Source organism: Hyaena hyaena, unplaced genomic scaffold, assembly GCF_003009895.1.
Source record: "Hyaena hyaena isolate Hyena2069 unplaced genomic scaffold, ASM300989v1 scaffold_286, whole genome shotgun sequence".
Taxonomy (NCBI): domain Eukaryota; kingdom Metazoa; phylum Chordata; class Mammalia; order Carnivora; family Hyaenidae; genus Hyaena; species Hyaena hyaena.
The window spans coordinates 1,061,118-1,082,300 of NW_024080918.1; the positions used below are offsets into that span (position 1 = coordinate 1,061,118).

Sequence of the window (21,183 nt, forward strand, 5' to 3'; positions counted from 1 at the left end):
CTTACTATCTTTGTTACAGGTAAGGGAGCTAAGGTATAAGCGGGTTAAATAGGTTTAATGAGAGGTGCCCAAGGGTACCCAAAAGCAAATGGTGTAGGTCTTGGGTTTGAACCCAGCAGTCTGTCTCCAGAGGCCAAGCTGTGAAAACATTATGTCGTATTACCCCTCTGACCAGTGCCATTGTAGATTTTCCAAATATTAGATCACAAAGCAATAATAAGAGATTGTGATCATGACAATGACCCTGTGCTACATGCTGCACTGAAAGGCCTTATATTCGTTCTTTCACTTGAGGCCTCACCAACCTCATGCTGCGTATTTTATTGCCTCTGTTTTACAGATGAGGAAGCAAGGCTTAAGAGTTTAAGATGATCCAAGTTTACCGAACTAGTAAATCCTTCAGTATATGTGTATCATTAGGCAACAATACCAAGTAGTCAATGTACACAATAAGAAGCACACTGGTTTCAGCAAAACAAAAAGGTATATGTTGAAAGAGGCAGCATTTAATGTTTTTCCTGGGGATGGCTAAGGGATAAAAAGATGAGCTTTTTGTTATTTGAATATCATGATGCCTTTAGTTCCACAGTTTGAGTGAGACAGTATCCCAGACTTTTTTTGTTTGCCCTTTATTGAATTTAGTGTGTTTGATTGGTTTGTAAAGAGATGGTCTGATTCAAGGAATCCTCTAAGCTTTGAACGATCTTTCTCATTATCTGTATTTATGTGATTTAGATGTTTCTTCTTCACTGATTAACAATTTATAAATTATTTATTGTTGTTTACACATTTGGACTTACTAATCTCATTTGATTACCAGGATAGTAAAAGTAGCTTTTTAAACAGAGGATTCTTTCAAACAATGATGTAATGCGGCTTATATGGCTCATATGAGTTTGATTAACCTGAATGTGGAAAAACTTGGACTATAAGAAGAGCCGCAGACTCCTCTGTTCTAGATTATAATAAACCATCCCAATTTAGAAGAGGAGGCCTTGGCTTTCCAGGTACCTGTGATAATGCGGTGTACAGTTCCTTTGGGTGAGATGCACCCTGGGAGTTGTCTCAGCTTTCTGTTATTACAGCACCAAGGTGCCTGACCTCAAAGGTTTTTGATGTATTTATATACTAGGCATTTAGCCAGGGGTTGGGGGATGGATTAAGAGTGTTCTTCCTTTCTCATAATTCCTGCATTTTCATGACCCCACTCTTAAACCCTGTTCACATCATCAGGTTTTGATCACCCCAACATGTGGGGACTTCTTCTCTGACTTCCTATATTACTTCCGCACTCCATTCATCTGCCATGTGTCATTTACTGCCTTAATGGTAATTATTTTTATGTGCATGCCCTTTTTGCCCTACTAGAGAGCAAACACTTTAAGAGCAGGAACTGCATCTTGTTTGCCCAGCACTTATTGCTGAAATTAATAAATGTGTTAATGATTACAGGAAGACACAAGAAAGAAAAGACAACTTTAGCATTTTGCACAGGTATTCTTAGATGGGGAAGAAGCACATTTATGATTGGCAACACAGATTGGAACCATGATCATCCTTGCCCATAGGAGGATGTGATGGTTAGGTCATGTCACACTGTTAGCACAGACAGTCCTCACGTTTAAGAGTGCTGCTTGTTTTCCAGGATAAAGTGATAGAAACTAAGCTCAGTCTAATTTTCTGTAGAAACAATGTCTTAAAAGGGAACTGTCTTCCCACCCAAAGGCCTGGGATGTTCAGCAGTTCTCTAAAGGAAATTTTTACCAGCACTTTATCTTATCAACTCTGAATTAAATATTCATATAAAACATAAAGCAAGAGTGTGTATTTGAAGTGCGCACGTATATGCATATGTCTATGTATATGTATTAAACAGGGTAAATAGAGTAAGAAATCATATGTTTTAAGGTTTAATTTAGTTTATTTTCAAATACAGAAATAAGAGGTATATGGAATTTGGGAAAGGAGTGTAGGGCTTTGAAGAAAGAACCGGAAGAAACAGATGCACCTCTGATCCCCTTTGAGGAAATTGGCGGGGCCTCAGGCAAGGCAAGGCTCACAGTTTGGGTGGGGACCATTGGGAGTTATTTCACACATTAGCAAGGGTAGAAAGGGTATAACTGGTCAAGAACGAATCTGTGAAAGATCACTGCAAGTCAAATTGCCGTAAGCCTCGTAATAAGTACCTATAAAGTAACCAACTGTATATGAGTGAAATGGGCTTTTATGAGTAATTCAAAGCCACATATATCAGTTGTGCTCATGGCAAAGTTTATTACGAATTCCACCCAACAAACCCGCATAGTTAGGGAAAAAGGCTGTTGAGTAAATTCATAAGGAGGGTCTCCTGCGGTGCTGTAACCTTGAGCTTACCTTGGTGGCACAGAAACGCGATCAGGGCCGATTGCCTGAGAAGTGTTCTATCTGAAACCAGTACGTGGGGCTGAGTCATTCTAAATGAAAACCCAGCAGAGAGAATAGTTAATTGTTCTCTTATGTTACCTCTGGTTACCATCTGTGACATTCCAGCTCTCCTTGCGTGCTTTCTTGAAAATTGAGCACCTACTGAGCATCCAGTCCCAATCAGGCGTCGGGAATCCAAGGGGACTGTGGCAACCTTTCTGCCCTTCAGGTGCTCTCAGTCTAGCTGGCCATGGAGGGACAAGCCATTCGTGGTATCTGATTTGACAATAAGCATGTGGAAAGTGCCATGGAAACATCTGACTCAGCCTGTGGGGAGTGTCTGGGAAAGCTGTGAAGAGCAGGTGACAGATGAGCTGGACTTGAAAGAATAAGGAGGAGGTCAACAGGCAATACAGGCAACAGAGGCAAGAATACGAACAACGCATAGGTATCACTACCATTTTACTTCCTTCCTTGCTCTCTGTGGTCTGCACTCTCTCTTAATTACCAAGAGGTCCAGATACTCAATACCTGGCAAGTCCAGTTACAGTCAGAGGTGGCCTTTTGCACAGAATCAGAACAGTAGAGACCTCCCAGCCACAGGAACGGACTGAGCTTGGCCAAAAACTTTTCTCCCTGGGAATTGCATAAGGTCCTTCTAGGCATCCCTGGCTCCGATGACATTCTTTTTCCTGATATGTTATCACCTTCAGTCAGATTTCAGTAAAGGTGTTGCAAGTCCAAGGACCATATTATTTCTTTAAGGTGACTTTGGTTTAGGGCTTAACTCCAGGAGCAAGCATTTTTCTCCCATTTCCGGATTCTTATGGGATACCTTAATGGTCTCTGGATGTACTTCTTGCAATGTCTGTCTTTCCTTTCAGTGTTCTCTTTTACACATATTCTACTTAGGTCCCCCTACCCAAGGCTATATGCTACGTATATAAGCCATCCGTTTCCTCGTATTCCTTCTATCAGACTTTGCAGATTTGCTCAATGCAAACTAGGAATATGTTTCCAAATATTTTTTTTTCTGATGGCTCCATTGTAGTTAAGTTACTAGGTTGTACTTTACCAACAGTATTTTTTCTTGAATAGAAGCCTGACTGATAATGGTTTCTCATAAGCTCTTATAGGTTTATGTGATTCAGTATTACCAGACTACATTTCACATGACTCTACAGAGTCTATCAGAATTCAAGACTTTTCCTTTCCAGCAGAAGGATCCCTAAGAAACCATTCTCTCAGTAGGATGGTCATCAGATTTTTGGATTGGTGGATGAGAGTTAAGACTTGCGTTTATATAAAATCCACCACTTCACACATTTGCCCTGCATACGAGAATCCCTTGGAGTATTTGTTAAGCATTCTGATCTTTGGGCCCAACTCCAGACTCCGAGAATCAGAACCTCCAGAAAGGAACTAGGAATACTGTACACGTGGAATGAGCCTGCAGGTGAATTCAATGGGCAAAGGCCCCACTTTCATGTTTACTTTCCAGTTGGGGATGATGGGCAGTTAGAAAATCAGTCATTCAACCACCCAACCAATGAAGAAGATCAGTGCAGAGAGTGATACAAGTAAACCAAGCAGAATAATATTTTAGGGAATAGCTGGACTGGGCACTGCTTTATATGTCACAAAGGAAGACCTTTCCAAAGGGCATACTTGGAGCTGAGAACTAAACAATGAGAAGGAGCTGGTGAAGTCAGGACCTGAGAAAGAGCTCATGTCCATTTCATTTACTTCTGTGTCCCAGGCAATTAGCACTAACATTGGCTTCTCTTGGAGCTCAATAAATTTTCTTTGGATGATATATATATATATATATATATATATCATTTTTTTAAATGATCTTTAAATATATATGCTTTTGGAGGGAGGAGAAGTGATCATTTGGGATCTTTTGACTCAGTGAGTATAGTGCTTCTCCTTTCTTTACCTGTCCCTCTTGTGATTAATGTACAACTATTGGAAAATGTTTTTTAATTAACACTGCAATAATAAACCTCACATTGTACACAATTAATTTTTATTGGTTCTACTTCAAGGATTATGACATGGTTTCACCATTTCATGATTTTCTCAGACTCTTACTGTGCTTTTTTCTATTTAGTAAACTCTTTGTAGGTAGCTTGGAGTGGAACTCCCATTAAGCGATTTGTTAGGAGAGGCAGTCTTGACCTTTTTGTTTTTCAGCTATATACGATCAGTCTAATGGCATTTCTCGCAGTAGAAATCTAGTGCATGCAGATATATTTGTACCCAAAATAGACACAAAAATAGCTTTAGCAGGAGCTTGTTATAAAAAAGATATGCTCCTAGCAAAGAACTAAAGACAATTAATAATGAAAGATGTAAGGAAGAAGGTAAATAGCACTTGGATCATGCTTCCTAGAGATTATATTTGCTAGGGTATTTGGAAATACTGTATATTTTGTGGTCTTTTTCTGTGGCACACATGTTCATACACAAATGGATGCTTAACTTGTTCTTTTTAATCAGAATAGATTCGTACTATACCCATAGTGTTTTGTAACCTGCTTTTTTTTGGTAAATTCAACAATATATTATGAACATCCTCTACATTGGTTGTATTATTTTCAATACTATCATTTATAGCAATATTATTTTCAACTCCTTCAGTGTTTCAACAATATCGTTTTTAATATATCAAAAATACTGTTTATGTTGAAAATAATGTAATAATAGCTACACTGCCATAGGGCATTCTTAACATTTCTGTCCCTTTAAAAACTCAACCCATGGTGCCCCTGTAGAGAACAGTAATTTCAACTCTTGGGAAGACCATCAGGCAGTCTGCTCTTATAGTATCGTGTGCACACCCTGTATGGTAATCATTTACTCCTCAGTCTCCTTTGTCGTGCTGTTCCCAGGGTTAGCCTAGTGCTTAGCATAATGATTAGCACAGTGGATGACACTTAACAAATACTCACTGTATATTAATTGAATAAATATTAGTATCTGAGGGCATCCTGGGCGTCCCCACCCAGATACCAGTTTCTGCTGGAATCATGTAACATGCATCTTAGATTTACCACAAAATTCTGTCTCTCACTTGGCAGCATAGAGAGCGTCCGTATTTGCTTTTCTGTTCAGTTACTTGGACTACACATTGGCCATGACTGAAGGAAGCCCTGAGTGAAACTCAGATTACCAAACGTGAGGGCCAAAAGGAACCTTCATTCTAGTCCAATTCCATCAACATAAAGGTGAAGAAATTGGGAGCAGAGAAACATAATGACATTTTGAAAAGCATACTCTAGGGTCTGGATTCAAATTGAGATCCCTTACTCCTTCATGTAGTGAGCTTTGGGTAAGTGCTATATATATGGTGCTTGGCTAAGCACTGGGTATCCCAAGTTAAATAAGGTACTAAAGGGATTTTCCTGAGGATCAGCCTAGCAGGGCAGCCAGATGCGAATAGGACCGAGCATCATAAATTGTGTCTGTGTGAGTACATGTGCACGTAGGGGTACACAACAGCGACTGAAGCATTGTCCCAGATTGTGCATATGAGTTGCCGTAAGAAGCACAGCAGGAGAAATAAGCATGACTATATGAGCAGTCAGAACTACCATTTTCTGGGGAGTTGCCATGTTGGACACTCTGTGCATTAGCTTCTTAAATTTTCACAAAAATCCTGTCAAGTCAGCATCATTCCATAGCTTAGAAACTGGTAGGAGACCCAGAAAGGTGAATGGATTTGCCCTTAGTCAACTCAGTGTCTGCTTCATCTCCAGTCTATGCTCTTTGTACTATAACAGGATGGTTAAGTGGGTTTCATCCCAAAGTCAAATTTCATCTGATTGCTAGAGGCAGCTTAGAGCTGTGCTGTGAAGGATTTGAGGCCATATGTGGATTCAGAAGCAGGTATTGTGACGGAGTAATGGTGGCAGCTGGGGGCACGGGAGAAAGAGTGATAGCTCTTGCGTCATGACATCGTAAGTCCTGAGCCCAACTTTCTTCCAGGCCCAACTTTCTCTAGGTCAAGTGCTACTCCTACTAATTCCTGTTCCCTTTCTCTGAATTCAGAATGGTATTTTGTGCCGTCTGGTATTTCATCCAGAATCTCATATTGTACTCAAGTCAGCTTTTCTCTGCAGTGTCCCATACTCCTGAAAACGTTCAGTCATTTTGAAAATGTTCAGCCCCATCAAAGATAACATCCCTGTAACATCCCCTCAGAATCCTGCTCTGTGGTAATAATGACAGTTTATGTGATAAAGTAGTATATGCCTGTAGCTTAATATGTTAACACTTTTAGGTAGGGTGCAACAGAGGCCTTTCTGATATGAAGGAATGACCCCAGCAAGAATGTCAGATCCTTGGGTAGACTAGTTGGGATCTGTCCATCCTTAAAATTACACCGAGCAAACAGCTATCACTCTCCCCATGCACACAGCTGACCTCACACCTTTTCTTAGAAGCTAGAGAGTTCTTGATATAATAGTTAGTGAGGTTCCGGGGTATTGTTGGTCTATAGGTATTATGCTTAAAGAGGAATCTGGAGGTGGGGATGGTGTTTCTTACTTATTCACTTTATGATTTCCAGCTGTCGCCCAGAGTTAAACACTAGCATTAAGTCTAGGCTGTGGTTCTAGCTGGTATGCCTCTCCTTTAAATTTTATCTCGTAACCCCTGGGCACTGAGATTTTCAGTTTTCCAAAGCTGGCCACAAATTTAAAACAAGTGTCTAAACCCAGTTGTTAGAGTCAAAAGGCGCAGCAGAAGTGACAATAGTATAAAATGAATCATTTGTGGAATGCTTACCTGCTCATCTTCTATTTGAAGTGTCTTAGCGTTTTCTTGCTTTCTTTAGTAAAAACAGGTTCACTTAAGGTGTATATTTTTATTCCTTTGAAATATGTGACAATCTGTCACTGTGGCTAAACGAATATGAATTTAGAGTCAAACCACATCTGGAAGTGTTAGTTTGACATTATTGAACTAATTATTTGCCGCCACAAGGGCATTCCCACTTAAATACTCTGTTAATGTGTGACTTGCATATTACAAAGCTTCTGGCCAAGAATAGCTTTTTATTTTAAAAGTTTTAAAATTTCGTTTCAAATAAGAGGAGAGCTTCCCTTGGATGAGGTTCAGAACCTGACTTTTATGTAGAGTTGTAATTTTCTATTTTAGTAAATCAGACAGCCCTGTGGCTTACTAGGTTAGCATTATTGCCTGTGCCCTGCCACTTTTTCCTGGACTAAAAACAACGAATAACAGACTGAACATATTTAAAATACATCCTCCTATTTGATGAAATGACTAGTCCATGTGCCAAAGTGCGATAATTTAGTGTGAGTAATTGCTTTAATTGGTATAGATGTTTTATTTGTGTGCCATTCACATGTCAGGATTTTTTTAAATTGCATGTGTGATTTTTTAAAAAAATTTAATGCTTATTTATTTAGTTAAAAATTTTTTTAATGTTTTATTTAATCTGAGAGAGAGAGACTGCGTGAGCAGGGGAGGGACAGAGAAAGAAGGAGACACAGAATCTGAAAGAGGCTCCAGGCTCTGAGCTAGCTGTCAGCACAGAGCCTGACGCAGGGCTCGAACCCACGAACCTTGAGATCATGACCTGAGCCGAAGTCGGACACTTAACCGACTAAGCCACCCTGGTGCCCCTAATGTTTATTTTTGAGAGAGAGAGAGAGAGAGAGAGAATATGAATGAGTGGGGAAGGGCAGAGAGAGAGGGAGACACAAAATCTGAAGCAGACTCCAGGCTCAGAGCTGTCAACACAGAGCCCGATGTGGGGCTCAAACTCACAGACCATGAGATCATGACCTGAGCTTTATAAAGTTAGATGCTGAGCCACCCAGGTGTCCCTGCATATGTGAATTTTTAAACAAATGAAACTATGGCTACAAGTGTGGCTAGTGTAATAGAAAAAAAGTATGAGTCTTGAAGAACAGGTTTCATGCAACTTGAAGTCTTAGTCTTCTGCACCTCTGTCACCAAACCCCCCAAGAATGTTGAACTATTTTAAATACATCCCAGTGAGAGGCCCTTCCTCTAGATGCACTGGTGTCCTTCCTTCTGACTTCCTGTGTACTGTGGGGGGTGAAGTATTAACCAGAGGGGTTTTTGAGGCATTTTGAAAACTTCCAAATAAGAGAGGAGGGCTGTTATAGACTGTCTAACATGATATTGATTAGGGACTTGTGAAGATTTTATATTTCACTTCATCAGTATTTTCATTTGTAATTCTATCTTCCGAAGTGTTAATTTGATATTTCTGATTACCTTAAATGGCAGTCATTAAATATCATTTCAGCACTGTAATTGCATATTCTAGTATATGATTCACTGTACTTTAAAAATTAACATTGAACTCATGATACTGCTTTTTGAGTATGGCACGAAACTAGTTTATTTAATTACCAGAGGAAAGCTCATTTACAGTCTAATTGGACAATTAGCGAGTCTCTTAAACAGGTACTGAAGGAACATAGTGCCTCATTAAAACAAAACCTAATTGCTTCTTGTCAATGTAACTGACCTGTCACTTGGCAATAAAAGGAAATTAATTTGTTACCCAAATGTAATCATCATGAAAATGTTCACTCCTAGTAGCTGGCACATGGTAGGTGATTGCTTAGTAAATATTTATTAATGGGAGGACATATGGCCAGGGTTGCCACCTACTGCTGGTGACTCCCAAGTCAACATTTCAGTCTGGAGCTCTAGGACTGCCGGCTGCCTTGTCCACGTCTCTGGCTGGAGGAGCCACAGGCCATCTACACAGTAGATGCATGCAAAACCGAACACTGTCCCCTAAACCTGTCTGTCCGCTGCCCCCTCAGAGCCACATGTGACCCAGTCACCCAGACTTTCTCCTCACCCTCTGTTCTCACATCCACTTCTTGTCAAGTCCTGCACTTTCTTCCCTCTTACTGTCTGCTGATCACCATCTGCTTCTGTCCGTCTCCGCCATTACTGATCTTCCCATCCTTTACATTCTCGCCCGACTTGTAGCCAGTCTTCGGTCGAGTCTCCCTGCTGGGCCAGTGGTTCTCACGCTTGTTACACTAAAGCATTCCCCAGGGAGCTGGCTCGACCTGAAGATGCCCAGATCTTTCTTCCATCAGTTTCTCCCTTGACAGGTCTGCGCAGGGCCCAGAAATCTGAACTTAAAAGAGTCCCCCCACTCCCCAGCCCCGGCCAGGTGGTTCTGATGCAGACTTTGAGCTCCGCTTACCTCTAGTCCATCCTGAGCACTGAAAGCTTCACTCTGAAACATAAGATGTATCCATGCCCCCGATTAAAAACCTTCCATGGGGGCGCCTGGGTGGCTTAGTCGGTTAAGCGTCTGACTTTCGCTCAGGTCATGATCTCACGGTTTGTGGGTTCGAGCCCCGCGTCGGGCTCTGTGCTGACTGCCAGCTCAGAGCCTGGAGCCTGTTTCAGTCTGTGACTCCCTCTCTCTCTGACCCTCCCCTGCTCATGCTGTCTCTCTCTCTCTCTCTCTCCTAGAAATAAAAAAAATTAAAAAAAAAAAAAAAAAAAACAACCTTCAATGAACAACCATTCGGTAGCTACAGTTTTCAAACAGTGGTCAGTGGGGCTCCCAGGGGCGCCTCAGTGTATGCATATGTGTAGAGCAGGGATTCTGCTGTGAAGGCCTTTACTCAACTCCTCCTCACTCCCTGCTCCCCATCTCCTTCTTTAGTCAGAGAAGTTTGGATTTTGAACTTTGACAAGAGATTTCCTTTGGGAAGTGTTTCTCTACTTTTTCAAAACCTGACTTGAAAAACCACTGATCTGTAGAAGTGGGTTTTACTTTTTTTTTTTTTTTTAAATCAGGACCTACAGTAAGAAATAGTGTGCATTCTGTATTATGGCCTAGTGCACCCACACATTTTTGTGTGTAACTGAAACAAGTCTCATGAAACATACCCTTTACTATACTTGATGCACTCTGATGTTTTCTGTTCTGTGCTATTTCATCTTTTAGAAAATTGCTGGTTATAGCCCACTAAGTTGATTTCACAGCTCACTAATGAGTTGCAATTGAGTCTGAAAAACCTCTGATCTAGGCTTTCTCAATGGGATTCCTTTATGAACCACAGAAAGTAGAAATATTTCTAATCTTCCAAAGGATGATATATGACTCATAACCATTCTAGATGCTTGGGAGAGAAATTAGTTCATTATATACCACAAACACCTGAGAGCAAAGGCTTATGAGGTCTGATCTTTACAATAAATCCCAACTCCTGAGTGTTGCCCACAGGGCCCTTGCTCAGAGGTGCCTGGAGTCTGTATGTGTATGGGGGTGCGGTGTGTGGTATGAAGATGACAGTGAATAGGCCACATGGGTCTGATCCGTGTCATCTCTCAGACTTTACCGTACTTCCTCAATCACCTCTCTGGGTTAAAACCATTCTGAACTATTTGGAATTCTCCCAGTGCATCATGCTGTTTCTCACCTCAGCACTGCTGGTCTTGACCTTCAACACCCAGCTCAACTGGCTATCACTTCACCTGAGACTTTCCTTGACAACAGTCAGATTCATCACATATAGCATCCAGGTTCCCTGCCCGTAAGCCTCCAAAGGGCAGGACTATATACACCGTTCACAGCAGCAGATGCTACAGCTTGTGCAGCCCCTGGCCCTGTGAGGGCTCTTCTTAAATTTCACTCGCCTCCAACCGACTCATCTCCGCAACTGAATGTGGGGCTCCGTACTTAGTTCTGAGAACATAGACTGTGGTGAGGCATATCCACGTGCTGAGGGAACGTATAACAGGCCTAAGAAAGGGGACACGTGTATTAAAAACTACCTCCAGGATAGCCCCAACAGTGCTCAAGAGTTTGCATGAGGGAATTAAGTCCTCGGTTCAAATGATGACTCTTCTATGTGTTGGCTTCTGGACCCAGGACAAATTCTCGAGCCACTCTAAACTTGAAATCACTGTGTGTAAGCTTGGGATAACGGTAAGAGGGGCAACCTCACAGGGCTGTGAGTGCTAAATGAGCGCTGTGCGTTAAGCTCTGCACGCGCTGCCTGGCCCAGAGCTCTCGGGAAGTGTTAGAGTGCATGAAGCAGGCAAGGTGCTTGGCGCCACGTGGGTGTTGTCAGTGGAGAGTGCCACAGGAGTTGAGAAGAAGGAACGATCACTGCAGCCTGAGTGATGGGGGAGGTCCAGTGGAGGAGGCAAAATTTGAGCTAAGCTTTGAGAGAAAAGTGGACCTTGGATTAGGAGGCAGGGAGGCATTCCTGGCAGGGCAAACTGGAGAGCCCAGAGGGGCCGGGGGAGGACCGTGCATCCCTTGCGCTCAGTCCAGCTTTGCTACTAGTGTTTGTACGTTTATTTATGTATGTGACGTGCTCAAACATTTTTCCAAGTGGAAGCTGAAGATATTCATGTCTAAAAAGGCTTATTTGCTCATTTATCTATCTATCTGTCTGTCTGTCTATCTATCTATCTATCTATCTATCTATCTATCATCTATTTAAACAGTTATTTACCCTTGAGAGACAGAGCATGAGCCAGGGAGGGGAGAGAGAGAGAGAGGAGACACAGAATCTGAAGCAGGCTCTAGGCTCTGAGCTGTCAGCACAGAGCCCAGTGCAGAGCTCGAACTCCCAGACAGTGAGATCATGACCTGAGCCGAAGTTGGACGTTAACCTGACTGAGCGACTCAGGCTCCCCCTTATTTGCTTATTTTAAAGAATTCTGTCCTTCCCCTCTTTTCAGTGACTTTTTGCTAAGTATCTGTGGAGTGTACAGTTTTGCTCACGGGGTCGGCTTACTGAAACCGCCTTGAGTCCACATAGAGAAATGGTTTGCAAAACCAGCTCTGTACCATTACCACCCAGGGAACATTTTAGTCCTACCGATTTCCACATGCCCTCCCAGACGTTCTGACTGTTGGGTCTGTTGTGGGACCAGGGAATCCACATCATCAGAAAGCTGCCCTGGTAATTCAGATGACTGGCCAGGTTTGGGAACAGTTAGCTCAAAGTCTTCATCTTTGCAGTTTTTAGCCAGACCATCTGATCATTGTGTCCAGGAAACAAACAAGTCAAATTTGTTTGAACTTTATTGGGAGTTGAAATTCCTAGTCTTACAGAATGTGACAATTTTCTACTTGGAAACGAGTTCCAAAGCCACTTATCCCTCTCTCATTTAGGAAAAGCTCCTGCCCTTTGTACATCTCAGGATGATTCAGGCAAAGGAGGTAGTCTGCTGCGGGAAGGCTCTCTGCTGACCGACAACCAGTTCCCCTGCTAAATAGCTTCATTACTTAGAAAGAACGCTTATATCCAAATCTTGCCTCTCTTCACTTTTCCCTGTTTCAGGGTGACCTCCTGCCGTGCCCCACGATACGTCTGTACTTTCTTTTCCTACACAATGGCCTTTCAGACTTATGAGGCAGTTAGCACATCATGCCTTTCCTAAGCCTTTTCTTCTCCACAGGGAACATACTTGATTTTTTTCCACTGGTTCCCAAATAGACACCTTGGATTCATTCCTATTTGTTAATGCCTGATTTAAAAAAAAAAAAAAAAAAGTGCTTAGGACTTGTCATGACCTCTCTTTGAAAACTCTGTGTACTCCCAGCTGGCATGGTCTGAGCACGGAGTCTAAATACTCAAAAGACATTTGCACTAGCTTTTTCTCCCAAAACTTTTTGGAACTTGATAGGGGACTGACCGATATATATTTCCCAGGATCCATTGTCTGTCCCCTTTTTAAGAAATAGGCCAGTTGCCCATCTGTTTGTTCTTGACAGCTCCTTCAATCTCGTAAGAATTCTCCAGGATTACAGACACACATGAACTGCCTCCCCCCCCAAAGAATGAAGTGTTAGATAAACCGCGCATCTGCTCTGAGATGTGTTTGCTGGGAGAACTTGGCTGCCCGGTGGAGGAGCCAGGAAGCAGCATATTTCCCAGGGTCACTGCCGCGTGTGCAGCCATCACCGCAGACGGCAGGCCCAGGCCGAAGCGCCGGCCCTCTGGCAGCTCAGGGTGTCTCGGCTACTCTGTCAAAGGCTTGTGTCCTGTTGTTCTTGGAAGCAGTATAAAGGAGAGGTCAGCAGATTTTGTTGCTTTTTACTCCTACGGCCAGCCTATGTTTTTGTTGGAATTCTCTCTCCCTTCTTTCCTCCCCTCCCTTCCCCCCTTTACCCCCTTCCCTACTTTCCTCCCTCTTTCCCTCCCTTCTTCCTTCCCTCCCTTCTTCCTTCCTTCTTCCCTCCGTCTCTTCCTCCCTCCCTTCCTTCCTCCCTCGCCCCCTTGCTTCCTTCCTTCTTACCTGCCTGCTAGAAAATCTTTATGTTAGCCAACCACAGATTGACTTAATCGTGACATATGCAGCTTTACAGTCAGATAGGACATACCATGAATGGATCTTTACAGGCCCAAAGTACCCTTCTACCTTCCCCGTCAGTCACTTTAGTAATAAGATTCTATGTCCATTGCTGAATGTGGATAAGAACTCAGGCTCTGGTTGACCAGGATATCTGGGTGCAAATCCTGACTCTTCATTTATCAGCAGTGTGGCTTTGAACACATTACCTTGCTTCTCTATCCTCCAGCTCCCTTAGGTTTAAAATGAGAGTAGCATTAGTATTTTTAGATAGTGTTAATAATACTAATAGGGTGCCACGAAGAGTAAATGGTTAATTCATATAAAATTCTTAGAACATACAAAGTTCTTAGAATCTGCTCAAGGAAAGGTTTGGCAAGTGTTGATTGAATGAATCATTTTGTGCAATTCAATACAAAGGGGGAAGATATATGAATTACTGCATTATGACAAACAAGGGATCAGTTTGGAGACTTATTTAGAGTGTTTAGATTGTCCCCTGAACAATCTAAAGCAGAGGTTCATGCTGGGAGGGAAAAAACTTTTATGATTTAAAAAAAAAAAAATCCCATTTTAAAAACAGTTTTTAGGGGTGCCTGGGTGGCTTAGTGGTTAAACATCGTACTTGAGCTAGTTTCATGATCTCATGGCTGGTAGGTTTGATCCCCACATCGGGCTCTGTTGTGACAGCTCAGAGCCTGGAGGCTGCTTCAGATTCCGTGTCTCCCTCTCTCTCTGCCCCTCCCCCACTCGTACTCTTTCAAAAATAAACAAACATTGGACAAAAATGTAAAAATAAATAAGTAAATAAAAACAGTGTTTAGGAAAAGATGTTGGAAATTTACTTTTATCCTTTTTTCACATGTGTATGTGTGCGAAAAGTATTCAGACAAAATTATATAAGATCTATGTACAGTACAAAGAATAACACTTAAAAGAATTTTTTAAAAACTTAAAAAAATACCTGTGTACTTGCCACCCGATGTAATAGAACATTACCAATACCTTTAGCGTGGCCCTTGTGCCCTGCCTCAGTGACCCTCTCTCCTACAGAAATAACCTCTTCTAAATTTCATGTTAATCGTCTTGCTTTCCCTTTTGGTTTTACTACATATGGATGTCATATTAGACATCAAATTGTTTAGGTTCACCTGTTTTTAAAAACACAAGACCACAGTTCACATTGAGTTTTGATTATCAGCATATTTGGATTCATTTCCAGTATCTTCTGTTTTTCTTTATTTGTCCTACTTTGCTATGTTTGATATATTATATCAAACATATCCACCACCACCACCCCCTTTTTTTTCCCCTTTCTTTTGGTTCCATTCTTCCCCTTCCGTTGGTTTGGAAGTTATATGCTCTTATCAAATTTTGACATGCATATTTAACAAGGTATAAGGTTAATCAATATTTTTCCATTTTCCCATTAACACAAGGACCTTGGAACTCTCCTACTGGGATTTCTATGGAATTATGCAATTTCACACAGAAAGGAGTCTTCACATCAGAATTGGCAGCCGTAGCTTTTGATGTCTGGTTTGTTTAGTTCTTGCCTCTTGAGAACATAGTAACCTTCTCTTGGGACTAGCAGAGAACAAAAATGTTACTGTTACAGGAAACAGAGACCATTGGAGCTGGATGAGGCCTTAAAGATGATCTAAACTAGCATTTTTCAAACTTTCTGACAAAGCCCAAGAGTAAGAAATAATAGTTTACTTCATAACCAATACACACATAAACATGGTATGTATGTAAAACTGAAACAAAAATTGTGTGAAACAAAACTTCTTTTGGTCTATACATACACTCTTAGCTATTGCATTCCCTTCTTTCATTTAAAAATCCCCAATCTTGTCCAAATCCATTAAATTGACTGCATACCCACTAAGGTGGTCTGGCCAAAACTAGCTTAGGAGGCCGAACCCCAGCCAGGTGACATGGGTCTCCCAGAGTCGTACAGGAAGTGAATGTTAGGACCCAATCTCTGGTCTCTTATCTCCAAGGTCTTTATTGACATATGTCAGCCAGACCAAAAATGATACAGAATGGAGTGAAAAGGGAAGCACTGGTGAGCTGGAATTGGGAAATGGGAAATTAAACCCTCCTGATAACTCCTAAACATCTAATCTGGCAGATGTCTTTGACAAAGCGTCTCCTGATAATCACTACTTGGTGAACCCAACTCCGTGTTGAGAAGCACTTTTCATTACTTCTGACCCCTCACGACCAACCCACACAGTCAGGAGTGTTTATCCTTCTTTTATAAACGAGGGAATGGGGGCTCGGACAAGCACAGCGATTTGCCGCATTCATGGAGTTTATACAGTAAGGAGCTGGACACAACCTTCTGACCCCAAATCTCATGGCATTTCATAGCCTCCCACAGCCTTTTTATAGCTCTTGACCTGACTTGCTTATGATTGTATCTCTCAGAATGAAGATGAAACAAGAGGGATATTGTCTGTGACTAATTCTAACCAGTAAGAATAACTAGCTGGTGATATGATTACAGCCTCGCTCGTTTATTCTGTCTCCCCAGTAGCACTTTAGCTCCCAGAGTGCATAGTCTCTGCCTCAGTCAGTGCCCAGTACAGTTCCTGGCACATTGTTGGCTCACAGTGAATGTTTATCGAATGGATAAGCAAGGGCGTTTAGAAATGGTGGGGACTTCGGGAGAAAGAAACCATATGGAGAAAGACTGCCAAGGTTCAAAATGAGATGTCTGATGGTGAGCTGACTACGTCTCTTGTGCCTCAGTTTCCTAGGAGTGATAACAGTGTCTACCTCAGAGTGTGGTTCTGTGAATTAATCAAGGAAAAGCATTTACACCAGTGCCTCACTCTTAGTAAGCATAGTATAAATGTGAGCTGTCACTGTTATCCAAGGTTTGGCGACTAAGTTGGGGAATATTGAGCCTAAAATATGTCTCATATTTTAGGAAAACCATGCCAGAAAGCTTAGTTAGTGGTAAGCTAAGTATGGTCAGATATCTAGTAACTCAGAAGAGATTACCCTTCATGTACACATGGCTCTAAGACTGTGCTAAATGAATAAATTGTCTACAAGCACATTTCTATATCATCATGAAACGGGAAGATTTCTTCCTGACAACAAGAAGAACAAACACCCTAATCCAGAGCAGAGTATTCAGTAGATGGCCTATGAATATATGAAAAAGCACACAGTGCTTTCTAGCTATCAACATAGATTTATAAAGAACACAGTTTGTGAACAGGTGACTTTAGTTAAGAGTCTAAAAGAAGGCCATAGATGCAGTATGTCTTGTTGTCAGGAAAGCAGAACATCTGATTTAAATGTTTAATGTTTATTTTTGAGAGAGAGAGAGACATAGTGCAAGTGGGGGAGAAGCAGCTTGAGGAGGAGACACAGAATCCGAAGCAGACTGTAAGCTGAGCTGTCAGCACAGAGCCTGACGCAGGACTCCAACTCACGAACAGCGAGATCATGAGCTGAGCCAAAGTCGGATGCTTCACCTACTGAGCCACCCAGGTGCCCGGAACATCTCATCTAGGGAAAGCAGAGCATAGGGCTAAAGGTGTGAGGCCTCTCCATGCATACTCCTGGAATTTGGCCTTAGTTTCCTCATCTGCAAAGCGTGTGTCATAATGGCGGCAGCCTTCTAGTGTGGTTCAGAGAACTGGCAGAGATAAGGTACGAGCAGTGCTTAGCAAGCAGGAGGTACATGTGAGCCCCTAATTAGGAGCCCCGGGTAAGCAGACAAGGAGTTGAAAGAGAACGGGGTTAATAGGCAAAGACATGCCCAGCTGTTTGCCCCTAACGAGCCCAGGTCTCCAGTGCTCAGAGGAAGGGTGAAAGTTTGCTTTGCAGTTGTCAAAACAAATCCTTAAGGTCCCTTGATGCCGCTGCCTGAAGGCCGGGGGAGAAGAAATCTAAGTAAGCAGCGCGGCTTCCTCTTCTCTCCCTGCAGGGGCCTTCGTCGTGTGCTGGACCCCGGGCCTGGTCGTCCTGCTGCTGGACGGCCTGAACTGCACGCAGTGTGGCGTGCAGCACGTGAAAAGGTGGTTCCTGCTGCTGGCGCTGCTCAACTCCGTCATGAACCCCATCATCTACTCCTACAAGGACGAGGACATGTACAGCACCATGAAGAAGATGATCTGCTGCTTCTCTCAGGAGAAGAACCCAGAGAGACGCCCCTCCAGCATCCCCTCCACCATCCTCAGCAGGAGCGACACGGGCAGCCAGTATAAGGAAGACAATATCAGCGAAGGTGCGGTCTGCGGCAAGAGCAGCTCCTAAGCCGTGGGTGTCCCCGTGCCCCCCAGGCCGCCTCTGGGAGAGGAGCTGTTGAGAATGGCTGCCTGTCTCTGACACACCCACCTACAGTGTTATTTGGGGTCTAAATTCATCATGGGCAGATTTTTAAAAAAATTATTGTACATAGTTTAAAAGCATGGGCCGTAAAGAGGGGACCAGTGCATTCAGAGAAAATGCACGAAAGAGGGAAGACAGCACAGTGGATTCCTGAGTCCTGTGAACCACTCGGGACCACTCTGGGCCCCACCACCGCCTTGTAGCCCTTCTCTTTGTGTTTTCCGTGGATGTTGTTAAAAGGCTTAGACCAAGATAAATAATAATGTTACTTGAGCCACTTGCTATAGCTGCTTGGAAAGCCTATGTAGTTCTTTCTGCATGCATTTAAAATGTTTAAAATGCTTCAGCTATATTTGTTTCCTCAAAGAAACCGTGGCCAGTAGCTAGGTGTTCAATGGGAATCTCAGAAAAACAAATCAGTAAGGGCTCCAGTTTAGACTTGATTTTTAACTGAAAGAACATTCTGAGGAAGAAGATTTACTTACAGGCAAAACAAGATAAATGTTAGAAACTTCTCTTGGAACAGAAAAAAAGGCCTTGATGTGATCGCCTACCTGCTCATGGGCGCGTATACATATCTGTGTGTTTATACATTTCTCATTTGTCTTTAAAACCTCAAGGACAGTAATAGTGAAATAAATCCACTGGCCATCTAGACTTTTCAGTCTAGAGCTATAGCTGTAGAAATGACCTGTTGTGTTCTAACAGAAAGGAGAAAGAGGGGATTCATTTGAAAACAGACATACAGCACAGAAAAAGGTATGTTGATAAGTGGGCTGAATTGCTTTCATATAGGATCAAATATGAGCTTGACTTGAGTCTTTAGTTACTTCCATATCACTGGTAGCTGGTCGGATTTTAGTACATGGAATAATTTTCACATTTCACATTTTGCCCACAGTTATTGACATATTTCTGGTACTCGTCTTATATTTGGACTGAATTTTGATCTGAGTTCTCTTTTAAAATTGTCTCCTTCAAATATGCAAGCAACATGAAAGCCAAGTCAGTAAGAAAAAAAATGTTTCAGACACACAGGCTACTGACCAAAGTTTTTTATATAAAGCATTTAGAATATATTCTGATTTTAAAATTAGAATAACTTCAAAGCAGATATTATAATATTTATGTAGTTTGCAAAAGAAGTTTACATTTTTTTGCTATTGGGATATAACATTTATGTGCAAGAACTACTTGTAATAAAAGGATTTGAAAAGTCATGCTTTTGGAGATAATGGCCTAAAGTAGAGAGTATTATGATTGGAAGGTGTAGATATCACCAACTCCATGTAGTAAGTGGAGTGTATCCGAAGCTTGTATGGAACATACCTATAAAATAAAATAAAGAATTTGTTCTCTCTTGTTGAGGTGCATTATTGCTTTCTGTATTTTCTAAGTAAAAATATAGTCTGTGGTAACTATAACACACATTTCTATTGCAGAAGAAAAATCAAATTTGCCATGAAGTACATACTCTCAGTGTTTTATGTAAGCATTTCGAATCTACAGCTGGCCAAAGGGCGGAGGATTGAAATTGAATTCCAGTCCCTGAATAGCTACTAAGGGATCTTTAAAGGTTTTATTTTGAGGAGAGCACCATTTTTAGTACCCTGCAGCAGAATGCAGTGTTCATAATAGTGTCTGGAGGGGATCCAAGTGTGGGAAATTCGTGATAGAAATACATAGCTTTTGTTTTTATGTGCACACTTCTCTCTCAGCAATGGTTCAAGAGTAGAGAAGTCATGTGTATTTGGAATTGACAAGTGGCAGCATTCACAGGGCTCACCGAGAGCATGGCATGCACATCCCTTAGTTGGAGACAAAGTGAAGAAAGAACACTTTTTCCCTTAAATCCTAGGACCCCAAGCTCACCTGCAAGTCATGGAGACGCTGGTTCTAAAAATTCGATCTAGACCTTTTCAGACCAACCGTTGACTCAAAGCATGGCTTCCTCCCCAGCCAAACAGGATTCAGTTGCCTTAGATTTGTGCCACTGCCCAAGGTGTTCGCGTATATCTGTGTGGGTGAGAGAAGTTGGCTCTTTGTGAAGACTACCTGCTAGGAAAGAAAGAATTTTTGGAAATAAGTTGGTGAAGTTTTTTGGTGAAATTTTTTTTTGAGTGGTAGACTTGGGGCCATAATGTGGTCTTTAAAAGCCCTAAGCACTGAGACAATTATGGCCCCCATTTGTGTAATTCCAAATACAAGCAATACTAACCCATAGAATAAATGTAAGCCTCTAACAAAGCTCTAATTGCCCTCACAATCAGCCCTTTGATGCTTTTTATAAATACCAACGATCAAAATTTAGAAATTGCGCTGCCCCTGTTTCACATGTGTATAGCCCGTAGTCGGATGATCCAGGATCCAGGATCCAGGATGAGGTGAAGTCATCAGTAGTATCAGTATCAGGTAGTGGCGGGTAGGGGAGACACGGGAACAGGTGGTACAGCTGGGTTCATCTGCTGATGCCACTCCATGTACCACAGGACGTGCCATGCCCCAGGTCTGCAGACTAATGTCATGAGGTTGAACATGTTTTGTGTTTATTAGCCCACTGATTTTTTAATCATTCGGGTCATTGTGTTTATTAGCCCACTGATTTTTTAATCATTCGGGTCAGGGGAGAAGAGTGCTTGGCCCTCTTTTAATTGATTGAATAGATGTGAAGCCCGTGAAGACACCATGAAGGTGACTTAGCAAAAATCTCAAGCCCTATTAGAACCTGGAGTAAAAATAACCAAAGTGTTACCCTTTATGATGATCCATCTCACTGTGAACTAAAAACGAATTTAAAACTCGCAAACGCAGATCTGACTTCTGGGATGCTTATCAAAGAATTATATCCCCTTGGAGGACGACTAAATGTGATATTAAATTGGAAACCCTTAGGGCTCCTTCCAGTTTTACACATTGTCTTTCAGGCGTAGGCATAGGGGTTAGAATCACTTAAAGACCTGAAATACTTTTTAAGTAAGGGGAGCTACATTTTGTGTGAGTGCTCTCCTGAACACATCACTTAATTTTAAACACTCATAATTTAAGACCAGTTTTCACCAAAGAATAGTA

General features: G+C 42.0%; 1 protein-coding gene across 1 annotated transcript in view; it reads left to right on the top strand.

Moving 5' to 3' along the window:
* Window positions 1–19,216, top strand: part of LPAR3 (lysophosphatidic acid receptor 3) — a 51,969-nt gene extending 32,753 nt beyond the window's left edge. Inside the window, exon 2 of the mRNA XM_039246919.1 lies at window positions 17,711–19,216. Within this exon, the coding sequence (XP_039102850.1) occupies window positions 17,711–18,039 (329 nt within the window). The 3' untranslated portion in view covers window positions 18,040–19,216. The remainder of the gene's footprint in view (window positions 1–17,710) is intronic.
* The last annotated feature ends 1,967 nt before the right edge of the window (window positions 19,217–21,183 follow it).